Source organism: Camelus bactrianus, chromosome 4 (genome assembly GCF_048773025.1).
Source record: "Camelus bactrianus isolate YW-2024 breed Bactrian camel chromosome 4, ASM4877302v1, whole genome shotgun sequence".
NCBI classification, from domain to species: domain Eukaryota; kingdom Metazoa; phylum Chordata; class Mammalia; order Artiodactyla; family Camelidae; genus Camelus; species Camelus bactrianus.
The window spans coordinates 33,843,625-33,863,103 of NC_133542.1; the positions used below are offsets into that span (position 1 = coordinate 33,843,625).

The following is a 19,479-nucleotide window of genomic DNA, read 5'->3' on the forward strand; positions in this document are numbered from 1 at the left end:
GTACCTCCCTATCGTGGCACACAACACATTACAGAAAAAGGAGCTGTTTATGAGACTGGTTTTGACGTGAACTGAAGTCATTTCTGTCCCTGAAACTACAGCAAAGAGAAATGTTCCTCATGTGTCAAGTTTCAAGTTGAATGGGGAGAATAGTTCTTCTAGAAACAATTCTACAGTATGCCAGCTGGAAACTTAACCACTATTTGGAACATTGCCTCTTGGAGAAATTATGTTTTGAGGTTTATATGACTAACTTGCCAAGTATACATATTTATCTATCTATCATTATTATATATAGATATGTAAGTATATGTAGTTTAAATAAAAACTTGTATGTCCATCACTGATTGTATTATGACTAGTACAACACCGGCTCAATGCTGACCACAATTTTAAGTCAAGATCATGCTTATTTTTTGGACTTCTTTCTGGGCCAGTAGATTTGTGGGTCAATACAACTCCCTTGGATACAGTCTGAGGTTGTGTCTTCTCCTTGTTGGAAGTTGCTCAGAGCTGTTAGTAAGTCTGATGGGAAAGACTGGGAGAGCTTGTGGTTGGAGGGCCTACTCTTTCCATCAATACGTCCATGATAGTCTGAGAGTCACTGCAAAGCGAAATGGCTCTAGGAGTTAAACTACATTTGTTTAAAGGCGACCCCTTAGATCAGGGCAGGAAGAAGAAGGGACAAAGACAGTGTGTGGGAAAATGATTTCACTCCCAAGTGCTACATGGGAGAACTTTTATGCACTAATAGCAGATTTCTGTTTCTGAGACTGCAGGGCTGGCAATTTTCTTTAGCACTGAGACAAAAAGAGATTAAAAAAAATAGGTATTAACAGCAACATTTACAATAGACATGGAAGTAACCTAAATGTCCACTGACAGATGACTAGACAAAGAAGATGCAGTATATATACACAATGGAATATTACTCAGTCATAAAAATGAAATAATGACATTTGCAACCACACAAATGGACCTAGAGATGATCACACTAGGTGAAGTTAGTCAGACAGATAAAGACAAATATCATATGTATCACTTACATGTTGAATCTAAAAAAATGATACAAATGAACTTATTTACAAAACAGAAAGAGACTCACAGACATAGAAAACTAACCAGAGGGGAAAGGAGGGGGGAGGGATAAATTAGGACTTTGGGATTAGCATATACAAACTACTATATATAAAACAGATAAACAACAAGGTCCTACTGTAGAGCATAGGGAACTATATTCAATATCTCATAATAAACTATAATGAAAAAGAATATATATATGTATAACTGAATTGCTATGCTGTACACTAGAAACTAACATAACATTGTAAATCAACTATACTCCAACAAAAAAGAGGTAAATTAAGAAGCAAAAACAGAAAGGCTTTATGGGTTTCCTATCTTCAGATAATGCCACAGCCAGCTTGAGGAAGACTTACGATCATAAAATCCCGACACCCAGTGTAAGAACCGCAGTTTCTCTTCACTGTGGAGTCCCTCTTGGCTCAGAAAACACAGACGTGTCTGTACCCAACAGTCCCACGCACTTGGTGGGGGACTCAAATGAGAGGTGGGGAATGGACCCGGTTTTTGTCTGACAAAGTGCTTCTCTCACTGAGGTCCTAACAAAGGATGGAAGATGGAGGCCCCTCTGTTTTGGGCTACCTGCTCCTGATTCCCTGTCTAACCCACCCCAGCACCGGGCTTTTAGAACCCACTGTTGTATTCTGCTCCTGCCAGCTGAGTTTGGCCCTCCCACAACCAAATAATTCTCACAATACCGTATTTCCAACTAATGGCCTCTTGCCAGACTGTTAGCAACTTGCCGGCTACTGTGTCCTTTGCATCTCCAGAGAGGGACATCCAGTAGAAATAAAAGTGGATCTTGGGCCCATTATTTGTAGGGTGGGATAAGGCCTCCACACTGGCCTCTGTGACCCATTCAAAGCAGGGGTCCCAAGCAACCCTTGGTGTAGAACTTTATGTCCTGGGTAAATTAGGTCACCATTGATCTCTGGGTCCCCAAAGTCTGGCTCAGCAATTTCCAGAAGCATGGGGATTTATTCATTAGCAAGTGTGAAATCTGCCCAAGGACTGTGTTCAACCACTCTGATGCCAAAGTGGCTGTTCATTAGCACATGGTCATCAATACAACTAAAGGGTGTTAAATCGCCCAGGTTGTTGGCTAAGCCCAAGGAGGCTGTAGTTCCTTTCTCTTCAAGTTTCTTGGGGAAAAAATTGTTTTGGTTTTGGAACAACTTCCTGGGCATCTGTAAGGCAAATGACCAAGCAACGCATGGAGGACTGGGCGCCCTGTCTGAGCCTGAGATCAGTTTCTTTGCAAAGTTCTGGCTGGGGCTGATAGTTTCCACTGGCCTCCACTCCAGCCCCCAGCTCCCTTTCTTGCCTTTCTCCATCTATCTCTGAGCCCCAGGAAGCTGATCTCTATGGACTACATCACCCAGACTCCTTGAAACTGGGCTTCTGGTAGCAGGCGGCCAATAAGGGGCACCAGCAGGGGACCAATGGGCGGGAGGAGAGTGGTCTGGGTACACATCCACTCCACTGCCCTCATCCCTGCTGCAGCTTGCTTCTGGCAGTAGCAGTGTTTCTCTAAGATACCAGCTCCTGTCACATGGACCTTCTTATCTGCCTCAGCTTTCTCTCGGCCTCAGTTACACTGATCCATACCCTTGCTTCTTCAGAGTTAGGAGAGAGAAAGACTTCCAGCACCTCCTGCTCCCTGGGTGCCTCACCAACCCTTTTCTGCTCCTGTAACCCTGCCCTTAACCTGGGCAGAGTACCTCTGTACGTGCTTTTCAGTTAACCCTATTGAGCAATGCCAACGCTGTCCTGCCAGGACCCTGACAGACTTAGCTTATAACCTTCAGAGCCCTGGATCGCGGGTGTCTTGGGTGATCTGCATGTTAACCAACGCCCTCCAAGCGCTCGTATCAGTAGGACTTTGTTTCCGACTTCTGCATCTGTTTACCATAAGGGACTTCTAGAGGGAAGGAGGGCTATCAGCTTTAGCTTTTGCTTTCTCTCCTGGGCCTACAGAATCCCAGTAAATAAATGTGCAACATCAAAAGCAATTTTCACCTTTTCCATGGTTCTTAGCTCCCTGCAGTTAGGGGCAGTGAAGTGGTACTGACCTGGAGACTCCTCCTCACGGCCTCCACCCTTCCTCCAACCCCATCTGTAAATTGGGGGTGATGGAAAGCTCCTGCTTGGAGGTTGTCTGAGGATCCAATGAGACAGTGCTTACAACGGTGCCTGGCACATACAGAGTAAGACGCTCAGTACATTTTAGATGTTATTATTTTCCTCCCTCTGGAATGCCAACTGTTACTGGGCTTATATGAAGGACAGAGTCACCAGTATATCTGCAGAGAATGCCAACTGCCTTTAACACAGAGCTCTGAAATGCCATGAGGAGCCACTAGGCCTAGTGATGCTGAGTTCACTCCGACTAGGAATGAAATAATAATTGCGGCACTGCACTAAAGCTGCATTTGGAATACAGAAGTCTTGCGTGTTCGTGCGTTAGGCTAAGAAAATGTTCTGTAACTGTAAGCTTCCAAGGAGAAGCAAAATGGCAGAGGAATAGCACCTGGACTAGAGCATTGCGGAACTGACGCTCTGCCCTTCTGTGGCTGAGCGCGCTGGGCAAATCCTTACTTAGCCTCAGGGTCCCATGTGCGCACTGGGGATAACTGCTCAGGATAGTGCTTATAACACATAATTAATAAATAGGCCTTGGCATCTTCAAAGAACCAAACTGGAAACATTGTGGCTGAATGAAGGGGGGACAGAGCCTAAGAGAAGGTTAGGGATGAAGGGAAACAGAGTCATACAAGGGCTTTTTAGACCATGATAAAATGTGTGCTTTGCGGGGGCGGGGGTGGGGGGGGTGGTATAGCTCAGTGGTAGAGTGCATGCCTAGCATGCACAAGGTCCTAGGATCAATCCCCATACCTCTATCAAAAAAAAAAAAAAAAAAAAGTAAACCTAATTACCTCCCACCCAGGAAAATTTTTTTAAAAAAGTGATTTTTTTCCAATACCCTGAAAATCACAGAAGGGTTTTAAAGAGGGGAGTGTCATTATCTGCCCTATGCAGACTGGATGCGCAGAGGGCAAAAATGAATGCAGGCAGGCAAAGAGGCAGTGATTGTAGAGCTGGTGACTGCTTGGCCAGGCGGGGTGAAGTGAAGATGGCAGGAAGCTGCAGGCAGGGGCAGATTTCCCAGGTAGAATTAGTAAGATTTGGAGGAAGATGGGTGAAGAGGTGAGGGAGAGTTAAAATTTAAGGAATGATCCTAGGTTTTCTGCAGGAGCAGCTCAGTAGATAAAATGTCATTTCCTAATCTGGGAAACCTCACTGCCTGTCTGCAAGGTGCTTCTGGTGCTCTGTGGAGTCTAGGTAGGCACATGCGAGAATCTCACCAGAAGCTCAAAGAAGAACCAGGAGTACTTGAAGGCTGTTTCTTTCACCATTCCAGTGCTGACCACCATCTGCAGGGCAAGCTCCTCATGGAAATGCTGAACAACAAACACAAAAACATCACACTTATGTAATGCAGTCTGTACTAACTGCTTTATTCACCAACCCCAATTATAATAGCTTGTGAGTGCTGATGCATGCATCCTAGATGTCTTAGAGTACAGCGGATGGCAAGCCCAATGCTGAAATAATCTGAGGCTGGAGGGCAGTTTAAGTAGGTAGTAACTTCCTGGAGAACTAGGTTTGACGGGATGTCCTCAGCAGGGGAGTGAACCTGCATTCTACTGGGGACGCAATCCTGGGTGGCAGTCAGAACTGGGACAGTCTGTTACTTCCCTTCCAGATCCTGCCATAAACTCCATGTGACCATGTGTAAGCCATTCATTCCTCTCCTTATCCTCTGTTTTCTCATCGATAAACTCTGTTGGTAGCAGTGGTTCTCAAACTTAAATGTGCATCAGAATCCCCTGGAGGGCTCATTAAGAAACTGGTTGCTGGGGGGAGGGTACAGCTCAGTGGTAGAGTGCATGCTTAGCATGCACGAGGTCTTGGGGTCAATCCCCAGAACCTCCATTAAAATAAATAAATAAGTAAACTTAATCCACACCACACCCCCCAAAAAAGGGAAAAGAAACAGATTGCTGAGCCTACTCCCAGAGTCTCAGATTTAGTAGTTCTGGGGTGGGACCTGAGAATTTGCATTTTTAACAAGTTCACAAGTGATGCTGACACTGCTGGTGCAGGGAGCTATTTCAACTCCCTTCCCTTCCAGACGAACAAGTTTTGTTTTTATAATCCCACTATGGCTTTGTGGGAAACGTGAAGGGTTGGGTTTATGAGTGGATCATCTGCATTAAAAGGCACAGCGGTAGCAGCTTGAACTCACCCAGCTCCTAAACCTCTATGCCCCAGGGTTGTCAGATGCTTGAAAAGCTTCTCAGTTCCACTTTGCATCTACACTTCCCATCTATACTTCCCATGAAGTCATCTGACTGCTCATCTGACTGCAAACATAGCAGACAGTGATTTTTACACCTTTTGCATCTTCCCCATTCCCTAGTTTGTCTGGATACTTGTTAATGCTCTTGACAACAGCTTTAATGGGGAACAAGTTTAAGACCAAAGGTAGGGTGATCAACTCATCTGTTTGCCTGAGTCTGTTGTGGACAAAAACAATGTCACCTGCCATTTCAGTAAACAAATGTGACCCACCATCAAGCCATCAGCCACTGTAGCCGACTGACTGACAGTGCACCCCGAGGGGAATTCAGGATGGAGAAAACAGGATATTGGCCCTAGACAGTTAAGATGCATATCTAAGGAATAATTTCAGTGAGCCCAGACTCTCGCATCTTCCCATACATTGAAAAGCACTAAAATCATTAACTTGAGATGTCTGTTTTTCGTGACTGGCAGTAGTCTTTTGATGTTCAATCATGTTTTTCTTTCAGCAAAAACTCCCATATATCCTAGCTCCTCCCTTACCTCTCTGGAACAGTCCCTCAGAGCTATTTGAGAGGTTAATTCCCAGGCTATAGCTCTTAGTAATGTCCTTAAATAAAATATAATTCTCAACTTTAGGTTGGGCTTTTTTTTCATCAACACTGTCCTGACCTTAAAACGGAAAGTCCTGCATCCCAAGGCAAACCGGGATGTTGGTCACCCTAATTGATGGCAAAAATGATGTCGGGGCATTTTCTGTGGATTTCATTCATCTTACAACCATATAACCTAGAATAAATACAGCTGAACTCATTTTTTTTTGCTCAGTGGGTAAGAAAGCTGAAACTACTTCTACTCTAGAGTACTGGCGTATATTAAGTTTTAAAGTCAATACCCAAAGTGAAAATTAATTAGAGCAAAGCTGACCTTTCACAAACCTTAAAATTACCCATACTGTACAGTAGGCATGCAACACAACATACTGATTCTTCTATACAGGAAAATCTGACAGTTACTCAGCTAAACTAAAGGGAGACAAATGGGAAAAATCTCTATGCAGATGCCTGAGTATCCTATTTGCATCTCCAGACAGTTAATCGGGACAAATGGAGAATGCTGAAGTATTTCAGCTTATCGTTAGTGCCATCTCATTATGTTAGGTGAGTCAAATCTCTATAATCTTAATACACATTAACATGTTTCTGTGCTGTTGTGAGACTTAAGGGACACTCTCCCACTTGGGAGAGGTGCAGGGCTGCATGTTAATCTAGCAGGTGGTCTAAGCTTGCCCGTGATGTCACCTGGCTACACCCAGATCCTCCCACTGTAGGAAAGACATGCTTCACCGGCTTCAAAGGTAACCTCTAGAAAATAGGTCAGTTTGACTGCCAGAGTCTTATGGCAAGAGGAGATTAGAGGAGGATAAGCCACTTCTTAAAGTAATTTATGTTGCTTACCAGGCAACACTGTTACAAGAACACCTTGCTCCAGAGGTTACAGAAAATAGGCAAGCAGCTAAGCCCTGTTTGCCGAGCCATTAAGGAAACACAATGGCTACACTTCCCTCTGAAATGAAATGATTCTCTTCTGGTCATAGAAATGACCAGAAACAAAATCAAAACAAGGCAATTGTACCCAGAAGAAATCAGGCCCTGCCAGAGGGAAGCCAGGCTGTAGACAATTCATGGTTCTTATGAAGGAAAATGGTACTTGTAATCAGTTATTGCAAAGCCCAAAGCTAAGATTTAGAGTAAGTGAAAAAATTATTTTCAGCACCTGGCCATATCTTCTTTCACTTCTCCTTTTAGAATTAACTCCTGGTCCCTCTCCCCAGACATATGGGGCCCAGATTACTGCCAAGTCTGGCACACTGGACCCTGGCAAGACCTCCCCCCAAAGTCCAAAGTGAGCCTTTACATATCCCTGTGGTGTTAGCTGTTGCAAATAGCTCCCTGTGTTATCCTTAAATTAGCATATTTACATTTTAATGGGGGTCTTGAAAGACACTCAGGACTTTAACTTAAGTAACTACTAAAATGCTGAGATTCATGGGTGCCTGGCAGAGGAGAAAACTTGGGGAAGATAGTTTTTTTTTTTAAATCTCCCACTCCTTAGACCACACAGGATGTGACAACAATTGGAGAATTCTGTTAATATAGAGAACTGGTGAGCAGTTTAACAGCTAGTAAAGTCTTTGAACTCATTGGTAGGACCGATTAGAAAATTACAAGGAAGCTTTTCATGTCTGATACAGTACTGAAATAAATGATACCTAATTATTGCCATTCACTTTGTTGAGGATGAATCATCCCCAACTCTCCTTTTACTAAAAAAAGAAGCTAATGCGGTGGCTCTCAAAGTGTGGTTCCTGGACTAGCATCAGCTGGGAACTTGTCAGAAATGCAAATTCTTGGGCCCTACTACACATCTATTGAGTCAGACACTCTAGGGGTAGGAGACAACAGTTAGTTTTAACAAGCCAACCAGGTACTTCTGGTGCCTGGTAAGCTGGAGAACCACTAAGTTAGTAGGTACTTAGGTGGTCAAAAAATGGGGGGTATAGGACAGGGCTGCAAAAGTGTGTGTGCGTGCATGTGTGCGTGTGTATGTGTGTGTGTTAGGAGGGCAGGAACAAGGCAGGAGAGTACTTGATGGCATCTATTTTCATAAAAGTGAGAGACGGGGCAAATTATCTTCACACTACCCTGCTCAGTACCTTCTTGCTGACTGGCCTTGGGGTTGTTGTTGAACTTGGAGCATCGTTATTGCCAGAGCAATAGTAAGACATTCGGTTGCAGCTGCGATCAGCAATCTGAAATACACAATCCATGGCTCAGCAGTCAACCAACAGTGGTCCCCTGGAAAGATGAGTTAACTACCTGGAAGATCATAAGCTTAGAATTCATTGTTAACATTTTTTTTCCCTTTCTGTTTACAAAGGTAAAACAATTGCCAAAAATAAACATAAAACAAAGCAATGGAAGTAAAGTTAACACCTAACTCTACTTGCTCCAAAATATTCACTGCCAACAGTTTGGTGGGTGGCCACCCATAGTTAAAATCTAGTTAAGAACCACAAGGTGCTGAATAGTCCCTTCAACTTTCTGAGTCCCTGACTTAATTGGAAGAGCAGGAAAAAAATTGTGTGGGAACAGTGCCTCTCTGTGGGTTAGCATGGTACTGTACCCAGTTTCCTAAACACTGTAATAAATTGTCAAAAACAAAAACAAAAACAAAAACAAAAACAAACCACTTCTGAAAGGAAGATCATGCTTGATTCTTCTAGCTGAACAAAATTTTCTACTCTTGCTATAAAATAATTAAAAAATTGTTAACCCAGTCCACATAGTAATTTAATATTTTTACTTTCATTAAAGGAAACCACAATAATCAAGGCTGTCATTAATAGCTGCTGACCACTTCTCCCCTCGGCATTCCAAAATGATGCTGCTTAAAGGGGACTTAAATACAGCACTGAACCACGGTGTGCTGGCAAATGCTCAATAACCAGCTCTCGGAGGGGAGGGGCCAATTTGCAGAATTTGTCAATTTCTGTGCTGTGAATGCTTCCATTGTGGCTGACTTCATGTTAACATGATATTACTGAATAGGTATTGGGAAGAGACGTGCAGTAACTAACCACTGTATGGTATTTCCACCATACAGACACTATAGGCATAAAAAATCCCTGGAACGTAGATAATAGTAAAATGTAGTAAAATAATTAAGAAGGGATGACGTTTGAGTACTCTTTAAAGTGGAATAACTTTAGATTTATGGACAAGTTGCAAAGGTGGTACCGAGAGTTCTTAGATACCCTTCACCAAGTTCCTCTTAATGCTAATATCTTACATAACTACAGCACACTTGTCAAAACTGAGAAATTAACATTGGCACATTACTACTAACTAAATCACAGACTTTAGTTGAATTTCACCAATTTTTCCACTGATGTCCTGTTCTGTGCCAGGATGCAATCCAGGATACCACATTGCATTTAGATTACCTTTGTTTTTCATGTAATTAATTTAATGGTTAGTTTCTGTAATTTAATTTTTAATCACATCCCTGTTTAACAACTGGTTCTGAAAATTTAACAGTCATCTCTCAGAAACTGGTATGAGTCAGCTCCAGCATATCCCTGTAAGTCAAAAAGGACAGATAGCAACTATTTCATATGATGCAACTATATATCATCAGAATCTCTAGATCTATAACTGATTCTTAAATTCATCCAGAGTTCAGAACCCCTACCGAGATAAGAAAATCAGGCTCTGGGCAGGAACTGACTTGCCCTTGACCACAGGGCTGGGTGGTATCAGAGCCGAGACCCAATCCTGGTCTCCAGACTCCCTGTCTCAAGTGGGTGATTTGTGTAAGAGGAAATGACGTCAAAACCTAGAGAGTTTCATTTATCTTCATCAGAGGAAATGACATTATTCTAAAAGCTTTGCCACCTTGAGGCCACAGATAACTGGAAAGAAAATTTAGATGAAGAACCATGGAGCTTTGTGCACATATGAGAAACCACTGAATTATACAAGAAAGGGGTGAATTTTATGGTATGTGAATTATATCACAATTTTAAAAATTCAAATGAGAGACATTCTACAAAATACCTGACCAGTACTCCCTAAAACTGTCAAAGTCCTCAAAACAAGGAAAGTCTGAGGAATTGTTCCAACCACAGGAACTAAGAACACATCACTACAAAATATAATGTGGTCTCCTGAGTGGGATTCTAGAACAGAAAAAAGACATTAGGGAAAACCTGAGGAAATCTGAATAAAATACAAACTTTAGTTAATATTAATTACAGTCAATATTGTTCATTGTGACAAATGTGCCATTCTAATGTAAAATGTCAGTAATAGGGAAACAAGGTACTGAGGACACAAACAGTTTCTGTCATATAGTGATAATAATTCTATAAATCTAAAACTTTTACAAAATAAAACGATTATAAGAAAAAGTAAGGAATTCACAGAAGAAAAAGAATCTAGGGCAAGTCACCAACCCTCTCAGGATCTCAACTTTTGTTTATAAAATTTGACTTTGATCTTTGGGATTCTTACATGGGATAATCAATCTATGGATGTTAATGAAACTAAAAGGCAGATATTTAAAAATAAAACAAAATAAGAAAAACTTTCTAAGCATCAAAAACAGTTAAAGCTAATTTTTACCCCTTGCAAGTAAAACTCATGGTATTCACCAACTCTGTGGGGCTAAAACAGCTATGTTTGAAAAACTTCCCACCAGAGTTCAGTAACTCTGGGCAGACCCTCAAGTGCCAGTCTTGTCCCTGCATCTTTCAGAACAGTCTCAGTCACTTCAAAAGAAAAGAACAGTAATAAGTCGAAAGTTGAGCATCAAAACGTTTGACCAACACAGTAGGCAGCAGTAATGGTTGATTTTGTGTTATCTCTGCAAGTGTTAGTTAAAAATAAAAAAGCCCATGTCACTCTCCAGAGTTTGACATCTTCCTTACCTTTGAAGACATGATATTCTTAACCTCCTCATCTGCTGTGGAGTGCATCCCTGCGAGGTCTGGGTTACTGCTGCTCATCGCCCGGGCCTGTAGCAGTTTTGAACTCACGGCAGCAGCAGTTGTGCGTCCGTATGTGTGGTAGCGAGGGTCTGGGAGGGCAGTGGGGCCGCCTGCACCCACCAGGTATAGACATGTCAACAGACAGGGGATCAGAGTCACTCACTGGGCTTGAGAAGGAACTGAAGAGGGATGGGGTAGACAGTGGAGTGGAAACCCACCAGATTAGGTTTTGGGATTAGGGTCTTTTTATCAAATGTCTAGGGGAGGCAATGTTTGTGGGGAAAGATAAGGTGTAAGGCAGTAGCGAGTGGTGAGGACTGTGGTAAAGTGGAAACACACGCCTCATAGAAAGGTAGGGGCTTCTCCTCTGCTCCAGCCTATTGTTGCCATGGGGAAACAGCCCATGAGGTTCTGATTTCTCAAGACAAGCTGGAAATGTGGATATGCTTTATTTATTAATATTTAAGTGATGACAGCTTTATAAGTCATGCATTTCTGAGATTTGAGAATCCAAGGAATCATCTGAACCTTATGAGGATAAATACACACTATATATCAATGTTTTTTACCTTTAAGTATTTACATGTGTTCAAAGGCGATTATGTGAGTCTAGGAGATATTACTGGTATTTTTAAAAACTCAGTTGAAATTACAGGTTTACTTGAAATGAGGTTGCACAGACTAATGAAAATGCCAAGTTTTTTTTGTTAGGGCCTGAAATTTTATTAACTTTTTGATGCTACTTTTTATACCATGCTGACCAGACATTCTGGTCGACTATTACCTATGTAAATAATTCAAAAGAGTAGAGAAATAAATGATCATTTCAGAAGTTTAGTTTGGGGTAAATGAGAAAAGGGATTCATTTTTTCATAATGAAAAGTTTAGGAGCCACTGCTGACCACTGCTATTGAATATATATTATTTTCCTAGAATCCTATTCATCTGTTGTCACTTCTCCAGCTTTTTAAAAAAAGAGATCCTTTAGCAGATACAAACTACTATATATAAAATAGATAAACAACAAGGTCCTTCCGAATAGCATAGGGAACTATATTCGATATCTTGTAATAACCTATAATGAAAAAGAATGTATATATATATAACTGAATCACTTTGCTGTATACTAGAAACTAACATTGTAAATCAACTATACTTCAATTAAAAAAAAGGAAATAAAAAAAAGAGATCCTCAACTGAATCAGAAATGACCAACTGAGTAAAGATCAGTGAGGGATTATCAAGTAGGCAGAAAAAATAAGTGCTTAGAGTATAAAAAGGCAGGAAGAAAGCAAGAGCGAAAAATCTAGAAATAAGCTTTTAATTTTAGCATTCATGTAAGTTTTATATCATTCTGAAAAATAAAATTTAACTTTTGGCCTTTTAATTTTATTTTGAATTACGGGGCAGTGGAGTAGGGGTGAGGGTGCCTAGAAGATTCCCAGACTCAGGGCAATGTTACCTGACTTGGGCACGTCCCTCTGCAGCTCCGGAAGGCGGAAGACGTAGTGCACATAGGAGGCCAGCAGGCAGTTCCTCCCATGCTGGTCCTTGCCCAGGCTCTTGCTGTTGTGCAGACTGTTGGCGGTGGCCACCACGGACTCAAAGGCAAACTGGGAGAAGTTAGCTGAGGAACAAAGAGGAAGATGGGTGGTCCCACAGTGGGTCCTTAATGAATCCGAGGTGCAACATTCAGACAAGGAGTCCCGACCACTGACCAACTGAACCAGGCTGACCAAGATGGTGGCCTGGGGCAGGGTGAGTTGTAGTAAGCCCCCGCCTGCTGGCTCTGCTTACTGTAAATGACTTCACATTTCCTCCTTCTGTCAGAGCTGTGGTTTTTCAGGACAAAGACATGAGCCTGTGCAGACATCCTCTCCTGTCTAAACCATGCTGGAAACTGGTGCTATTTAGTGCACCTAGGACCTTGTCAGAAATGTAGAATCTCAGGTCCCACTCGAGACTGACTGAGTCAGAATTTGCATTTTAACAAGATGCTCAGATGATTCTTATGCACACTGTGGTTTGCAATGGGCTGTTGCACAACACAAATTCTTGCACAGATTAATCTAAAAACGTATGTGTATTATGTCATTCCCCATAGTGAACCCATACAACAATGCTGCACCCTATACACTCTCTTGTTCAGAAGCTCCAAGCCCTCCATAGTTTGGTTCCATCCTACTTAGTCAACCTGGTACCCCTTTCTGCTCAAATTCAACTTCCTTAAAATACAGCAATCATTATATTGTCCTCATCACTTCTGCTTCTCTCCTCTGCAATTTTGCTCGTGCTTGTTTCCTTACCTTGAAAGCCCTCCTGGCTCCCACCCACAAAATCACTCCAACCCTTTGAGCCTTGACACAATCCCACTTCCTCCACAAAGCCTCTAACGTCACTCAGTACAGGGCTTAAGTGACACCCAATCACAAGATTATTTGGCAGTTTCCAGTGGTAAACAGCATCCCTCTGATAGGCTGGAAGCCTTTCCAGGGCAAAGTGCATTTCTCATACTTTCTTGTCTCCCCACTGTGCCCTCCATGGTGTCTGACACAGATAAGTCCCGAGTAAGAGGCTTGGAGATTAAGTGCCTCTACCTGTTCTGCCTGTCCCAACACCCCATCCCAAATGTCAGTGCAAAACGTGTGAATGAATGTTTTGTCTGGTGATGAAGTTTATATTCCACAGAAAGAAATCTAGGTCTGGTAGAGATGGCCACTTGGCAGGAATCCAGCTGGAGAGGCAATAGCTACATGAGTGACAAGTCAGCCTACAACGCAGGATGTTTTCTCTGTGGAGCCACAGAAGATGCATTCCAGGACCCAGTGCAAACCAAGGGATTCAGAGGTCATGCTCTTCCCTGGTTCTGAAGTCTCTCCGGTGTGTCCCAGACTACAAGTTCTTACTTCTCCCCGCCAACTTACTCATATTCCATAGCGCAACAGTGTTGATTCCTTCTTTTCTGACACTCCTGGAAAAGTGTCTTTGGACACTTTTTTCCTCAACTACTCTTTCACTGTGAACCAGAAACTCTGGTGCTCTGCTTTTGCCAGTCTCATCTCAGTGTCCCCACCTTGACTTCTTTTCCTCTACCCCTACTTCAAAGCAATCTCAAATATAATCTTCTTTCGGGGGGTGGGCTGCTCCTTCTTTCTCCCAGAGGGATGTCTTCAACCCCTCCAAAAATATTTAGCTGTGTTCCTTTGAGGACTTGTGTCCTGTGCTGCTGCTCTTTGCTGTAAGTCCTCTGGGTTCTGATATGCTCTTGGTTACTATTGCAAAGCCCACTACTCTTAGCACACACAGTACTGGGATCACAGATGGTACCCAAAGGTATCTACTTGGGCTGGAGAGCACAGAATAATACGAGCCCAGCTGAAAATTGTGTCAAACAAAGATGCCCTACAGCAGCCAGTCCATCCCTGCAGGAGTTGGAAGAACCACTGGACCCAGGTCTTACGGGACATTATTTTCAAATAAAGTCTTACCCAGTGTATTTCATGTTCATTTTTTCAAAAGTAAGATGGGTGTTTGCCAGGGGCAGAGGGGAAGGGTGAGCGGGTTGACTACTAAGGAGTATGGGGTTTCATTTGAGCCTGATGAAAATGGTCTGGAATTAGACACTAGTGACACTTGCATTACCTTGTGAATATACTAAAAACCACTAAAGTGTATGCTTTAGTGAACTTTATGGTATGTGCATTACATCTCAATAAAAAAGTGATCATTTGAACTTCAGTTGAGAGAGCTCCTTTCCTTCCATTGAATATGGGTTGTCTTACTTCTTTAAAACATCACATTTCCCTGTTGGTCAAGTGAACAAAGGTATCTTAGAGGTAAAAGAAATCTGTCAATTACTAGGAATGGAATTGGAAAAACTGCCTACAATCATTCAATACATTTATTTTAAACAACTGTAATTTTAAGCATCCTGTATTACTGTTTCTTTTCTTTCTTTCTTTAACATCCAGGGAGTCTCAGAAAAACAGCACTGGACGTGGCCTCCCTTGGACTCACATCCTCAGTAGGAAAGGAAGATCACACCATTCCTGCTCCTGGGACTTCTGGGAAATCATGTTTCATAAAACGAGGCCCTGCCTGTCTCCTCCGGCCCCCCGGGCCCCCTACCTGTCTGGCCAGCAATGACCATGGGCTGCACAAACAGCTGGAAGAGCTTGTCCAGCATCAGGTGCAGGAAGAGCACGAGGGGCTCCAGGCGGGAGGAGTTCAGGCAGATGATGCTGAGCTTCAGCTCGTGCTCTAGTGTTGACTCACTGATCTTCTGGTCCAGCACGCGGATGGGGAAGGTCACCTGGCTCTCCAGGGAGTGGCAGAGGATGAAGAACTTCTCCAGGTGGTTGTCCTGGGAAGGCAGACGGCAGGTCTTGTGGGTCTCAGCCCCTCACCGATGGATTCACAGACACAATCAAACCACCCCTTCTAGGCAGAAACTCTTACTCCGTGTTTCAGATCTTATGTTCTAAGACAGGGATGTTTCAGACCCCAGTTGTGAGCTTCTTTGTAGGGTGATATGCACCAAATAGAGCCTCTCAAAAATTGTTAACTGAAGAAAAATAATGTGGACTCTGATGTTTTCTGTGAGCTGAGACAAGCAAACACACTGTCAGCACAGGGGTCTAAGCAGATGCAAAACTCAGACAGTGGCAGAAAAAGGAGGGGAAGAAGAATTAAAAAAAAAAAAAAAAGAAAAGAAAAAAAGCTGGAGAAATGGCAGAATTGCAAGAATTACAGAGGGAAATGAGACAGCAGCAGGAAAGTGTTTAAATGAAGTCTCTCCACAAAATTTCTCAGCCAACAGGGCAGGAACCAGATTCCCTCACTTAGGTGCTCATCATTTTTATATAGTCTTTCTATTTAGACAACAAATAACATCTGAACAGGCTTGCAACATCCCACAAAAAAACTAAGGATGATTTTTGTTTTATCCATCACAAAGATTTTCGTTGATTTTTTAATTGGACTGTCCTTAGAGGTTTCTCTGCTGTACCCTGTCTTCACTATTAGCCTTATGGCTCTGATTTGAACTTGACCTTGATGCTCCTTACCTGGGTGTGAACAGAAGAAACAGCTTGCACTTCAATATTGAATACTCCCTTGTGTCCTTCAGCCCACTTAATGGGTGGATTCTGTAAAGGGACTTTCTGTGTTAAAAGGAAATAAGGAAAACAAAGTTAGCAATTCGGTTCCCTCTTCTGATTACTAACAAGCAGAGCAAAGCGACTTGACTGTAAATGTCAGGGTTTTACAAATATAAAACTCCCTGGAAAACTAATGTAACTGGCTTTGGAGTTAGGAGCTCTGGGTTCAAGTTCAGTTCTGCATCAAACTAATTATTTTTACTTAGAAAATTTTTTTAAATTAATTTTTTAAAATGGAGGTACTAGGGATTGAAGCCAGGACCTCATGCATGCTAAGAACATGCTCTGCCACTGAGCTATTCCCTCCCCCTATTCTGACTTTGACAAGTCAATGAAACTCTGGGCCTTTGTTTTCTCATGCTGAAAGCAGGGGTTTGAATTGAGTGATCTGTCTTTAAACTTCCACCCAGCAATGATAAACTTTGATTCTAGGAACAGAAATAAAGCAATATCTCAGTGATTTTCTAATTAATCAGGGATGTCAAGACAAAGCACAGAATATCTTTTACAAGACCTGAAATCTTAATGTGTTTGAGCGCCTGCAGTTACTCTCCCTTTTAACAAAATGTTTCCAAGTAGCAGAAGAAAATGTTTCCTTCTAGGCTCCTGCTTTAATCACTCAAAATGACTCTTTTATACCATTTATATATCAATAGCCCTGCAGTTCTTAGAGACCATTTCTTGCCTTCAAATCCACTGTAATTGTCATCTCTAGAGACATCATACAGTGTTGAGTGAGGCACCCAGGCTGACCCAGACACAGGAGTGTGGACTTTGTGTCTCGCATTTTAACAGAGGAAGCAGGCTGTACTTGTAGGGGTAGGATGTGTGCTTGGGGTGGGGACCTTTGGAATTATCTCAGAGTCATAAACTGGGACCCAAAGCTGTATCCAACCCAGACAAGTGCGGTTTGGCCCAGCGTTGGAAACTTTGTTGAATTCGTTGTCAAAATTTGAAAGTCAGACAATTTCACATGAAAGGCTACTTTCAAACTGCTTTTGAGACTGGGAGATACAATAACACTGGTCTTATATTCCAGCATGGGATCTACGGAATGTAGGAGTGGCTGGTACCTTCCATGGGCAGGAACAAATTCCACCAGGACCTGGCACTCGCTGTTAATGAGTCTGACTCTTGGGACACTGGAATTTGTCATCTTTGATCTAAAGGCAACGCTATCCACTAAAAACATAATATGAGTCATATGTGTCACTTAAAATTTTCTAGTAGCCACATTAAAAAAAACCTTTTAAAAATGTGATAATTTTAATACTATTGAACCCAATATAGCCTAAAGATTATTGTTTTAATATGTAATCAATGTAAGAAATTATGAATGAGATATTTTACATTCATTTTTCTCTTCTTAGTCTTTGAAATCCAGTTTGTATTTTATTCTTACAGCATATCTCAGTTTGAACTAGTCATATTTTAATAGCCTCATGTGGCTAATGGCAACTGTACTGGACAGTTTAGGTCTAAAAGATATCAGGAGAAGCTGAGGGTATATTGATGAAGATAGCTTAGGGTAAGTAGGAAAAAGGAACTAATATTTACTTAAGCATTGAATTTATTACTTGATATGCATTGTATCATTTAATGTTCACGGCAACCTTACAGGCAGGTAACAGGTTTCACCCTTACTCAGAGAGTATAAGCAACTCACTCATGTTCACATAGCTAGGGCATGGGAGAATCTGGATTTTTGGATCCAGTTTTGGTTGTCTCCTAACCTAAGTTCGTTCTGCAGCATTAAGAAGGGAATTGGGTGTTCTAGGAAATTAGAATGTGCAGCTTGATGATGAAAAGGTGGTTTTGAGGGCTTCAGCAAGGGTCTATGTGTCCAAATCACAATCAGGGAATATCTGTGAACAACTCAGGTTGATCTTAGGTGGTTTTGAGGAGAGCAGTTTTGATCTAAAGCCAGGCATTCCTCTGTGGCCCACAGTAAAGGAAGCTTCTCTCTTCAGGGTGAAAAAGAAAATAGAAAGTGGAATGGGTGATGGGTAGTCAGAGTAGAGAAGAAATTTCACTCTAAAGGTAGAACAAAATTCAAATTCTTAGGAAATTTTTCAACTGAAATTTGCAAGGAAAACAAAAGAGATGAATGGGGAACCTATAGATTAAATAAGAGTCTTAAAAGACATAGCAACAATATGTATGAACCTTATCTGGATCCTGCTTCACAAACAACTGTAAAAAAAAATACATCTATGAGATAATTGGCAACTTGATCACTGACTGGATATTTGAAGATATCAAGGAACTATTACTAATTTTTAAGAAGTGACAATGGTATTGTGATGGTTTCAAAAAAGAGCCCTTATGAAATGATATGATGTCTGGGATTTGCTTCAAAATAATACTTATTGATGTAAACCTGCACCAATCAGACTGAGAAGCATGGGAGCTGGTGCAGTCAGAATGGAGGGTTCACGGGGCTCTCTGTAAATGGGTGGGTTGCCCAGAGTGGGTGGGCAAGAGGCAGCACAGGAAACAGGGTGAAGGAAAGGACCATTGACATTGGGATCTTTAGAGGAATAAAAGCCCTAAATCCCTCTAGGGACCGTGCCAACTGACCCTGAGGAGAGACGGACGGAATCTGGCACGGGAACCTTTGGTAAGGATCGGTGCCGGGAGCAGCTGTTGTCACAGGTGGGCTCTATTTGCTTCCCCTTTAATAACATGTTACTTTGTAAATCCTTTTGTGGTAGATAATGCAAGGTAATGCTGCCTGGGTACTGGCTGCATCTACCAAACCTTTTGAACTGGTGACAGTCCAAATGAATGAGGTCTCACAGCCAGGTATTTCTCCCATCCTATCAGGACGAGGTGCTCTCAGAAAACACCACGTGCTCACAGATGACTGCTCCCAACAACATGTTGAGCATCCCTGGTCATGTTTAAGGGGATGAGAAGTGGGTCTGGAGAGGTGGACCAAGACCACGGCTAGACAAGAAACAGCTACGGCCAGCTTGCTGCTTACCTCTGCAGAGTGCATGGAGTAGTTGGGTGGCAGCTTTTCCAAGGCAACTGGGAGACAGTAGGATCCAGTTTGAAGACGTTCATTTAAGAGAACTGGCAGCCACTGAAACAGATGATGTAAAGAATAAAATGGCATTTATTACAGCATATAATTCTGGCAATTTATCTAGTTCACAATAATCAAATGCAACTAAATAATGATTAGGTATTGACCAGGGCTCTTTTGGGGCAGTAATTTCTGTCAAGTTCTTTGCATTTTAAATTCCCTGAGAGTTCCTGAGATGGTAATGTCAATGATTCACTGCTTTCAGAGCCAAAGTAGTAGCATTTTTCTTT

The 19,479-nt window shown here is 42.1% G+C and overlaps 1 protein-coding gene across 4 annotated transcripts in view; it reads right to left on the bottom strand.

Annotated features, from left to right (window-relative positions):
* DOCK8 (dedicator of cytokinesis 8) overlaps window positions 1-19,479 on the bottom strand; it is a 223,889-nt gene that overhangs the window by 51,999 nt on the left and 152,411 nt on the right. For all 4 annotated transcript variants that reach the window (XM_010967902.3, XM_074361655.1, XM_045504974.2 and 1 more), the window contains 7 exons: window positions 19,145-19,246; window positions 16,066-16,161; window positions 15,128-15,362; window positions 12,462-12,626; window positions 10,940-11,109; window positions 8,165-8,260; window positions 4,449-4,544 (listed from right to left, as the gene is read on the bottom strand). In XM_010967902.3, coding sequence (XP_010966204.2) covers window positions 4,449-4,544; window positions 8,165-8,260; window positions 10,940-11,109; window positions 12,462-12,626; window positions 15,128-15,362; window positions 16,066-16,161; window positions 19,145-19,246 — 960 coding nt within the window. The remainder of the gene's footprint in view (window positions 1-4,448; window positions 4,545-8,164; window positions 8,261-10,939; window positions 11,110-12,461; window positions 12,627-15,127; window positions 15,363-16,065; window positions 16,162-19,144; window positions 19,247-19,479) is intronic.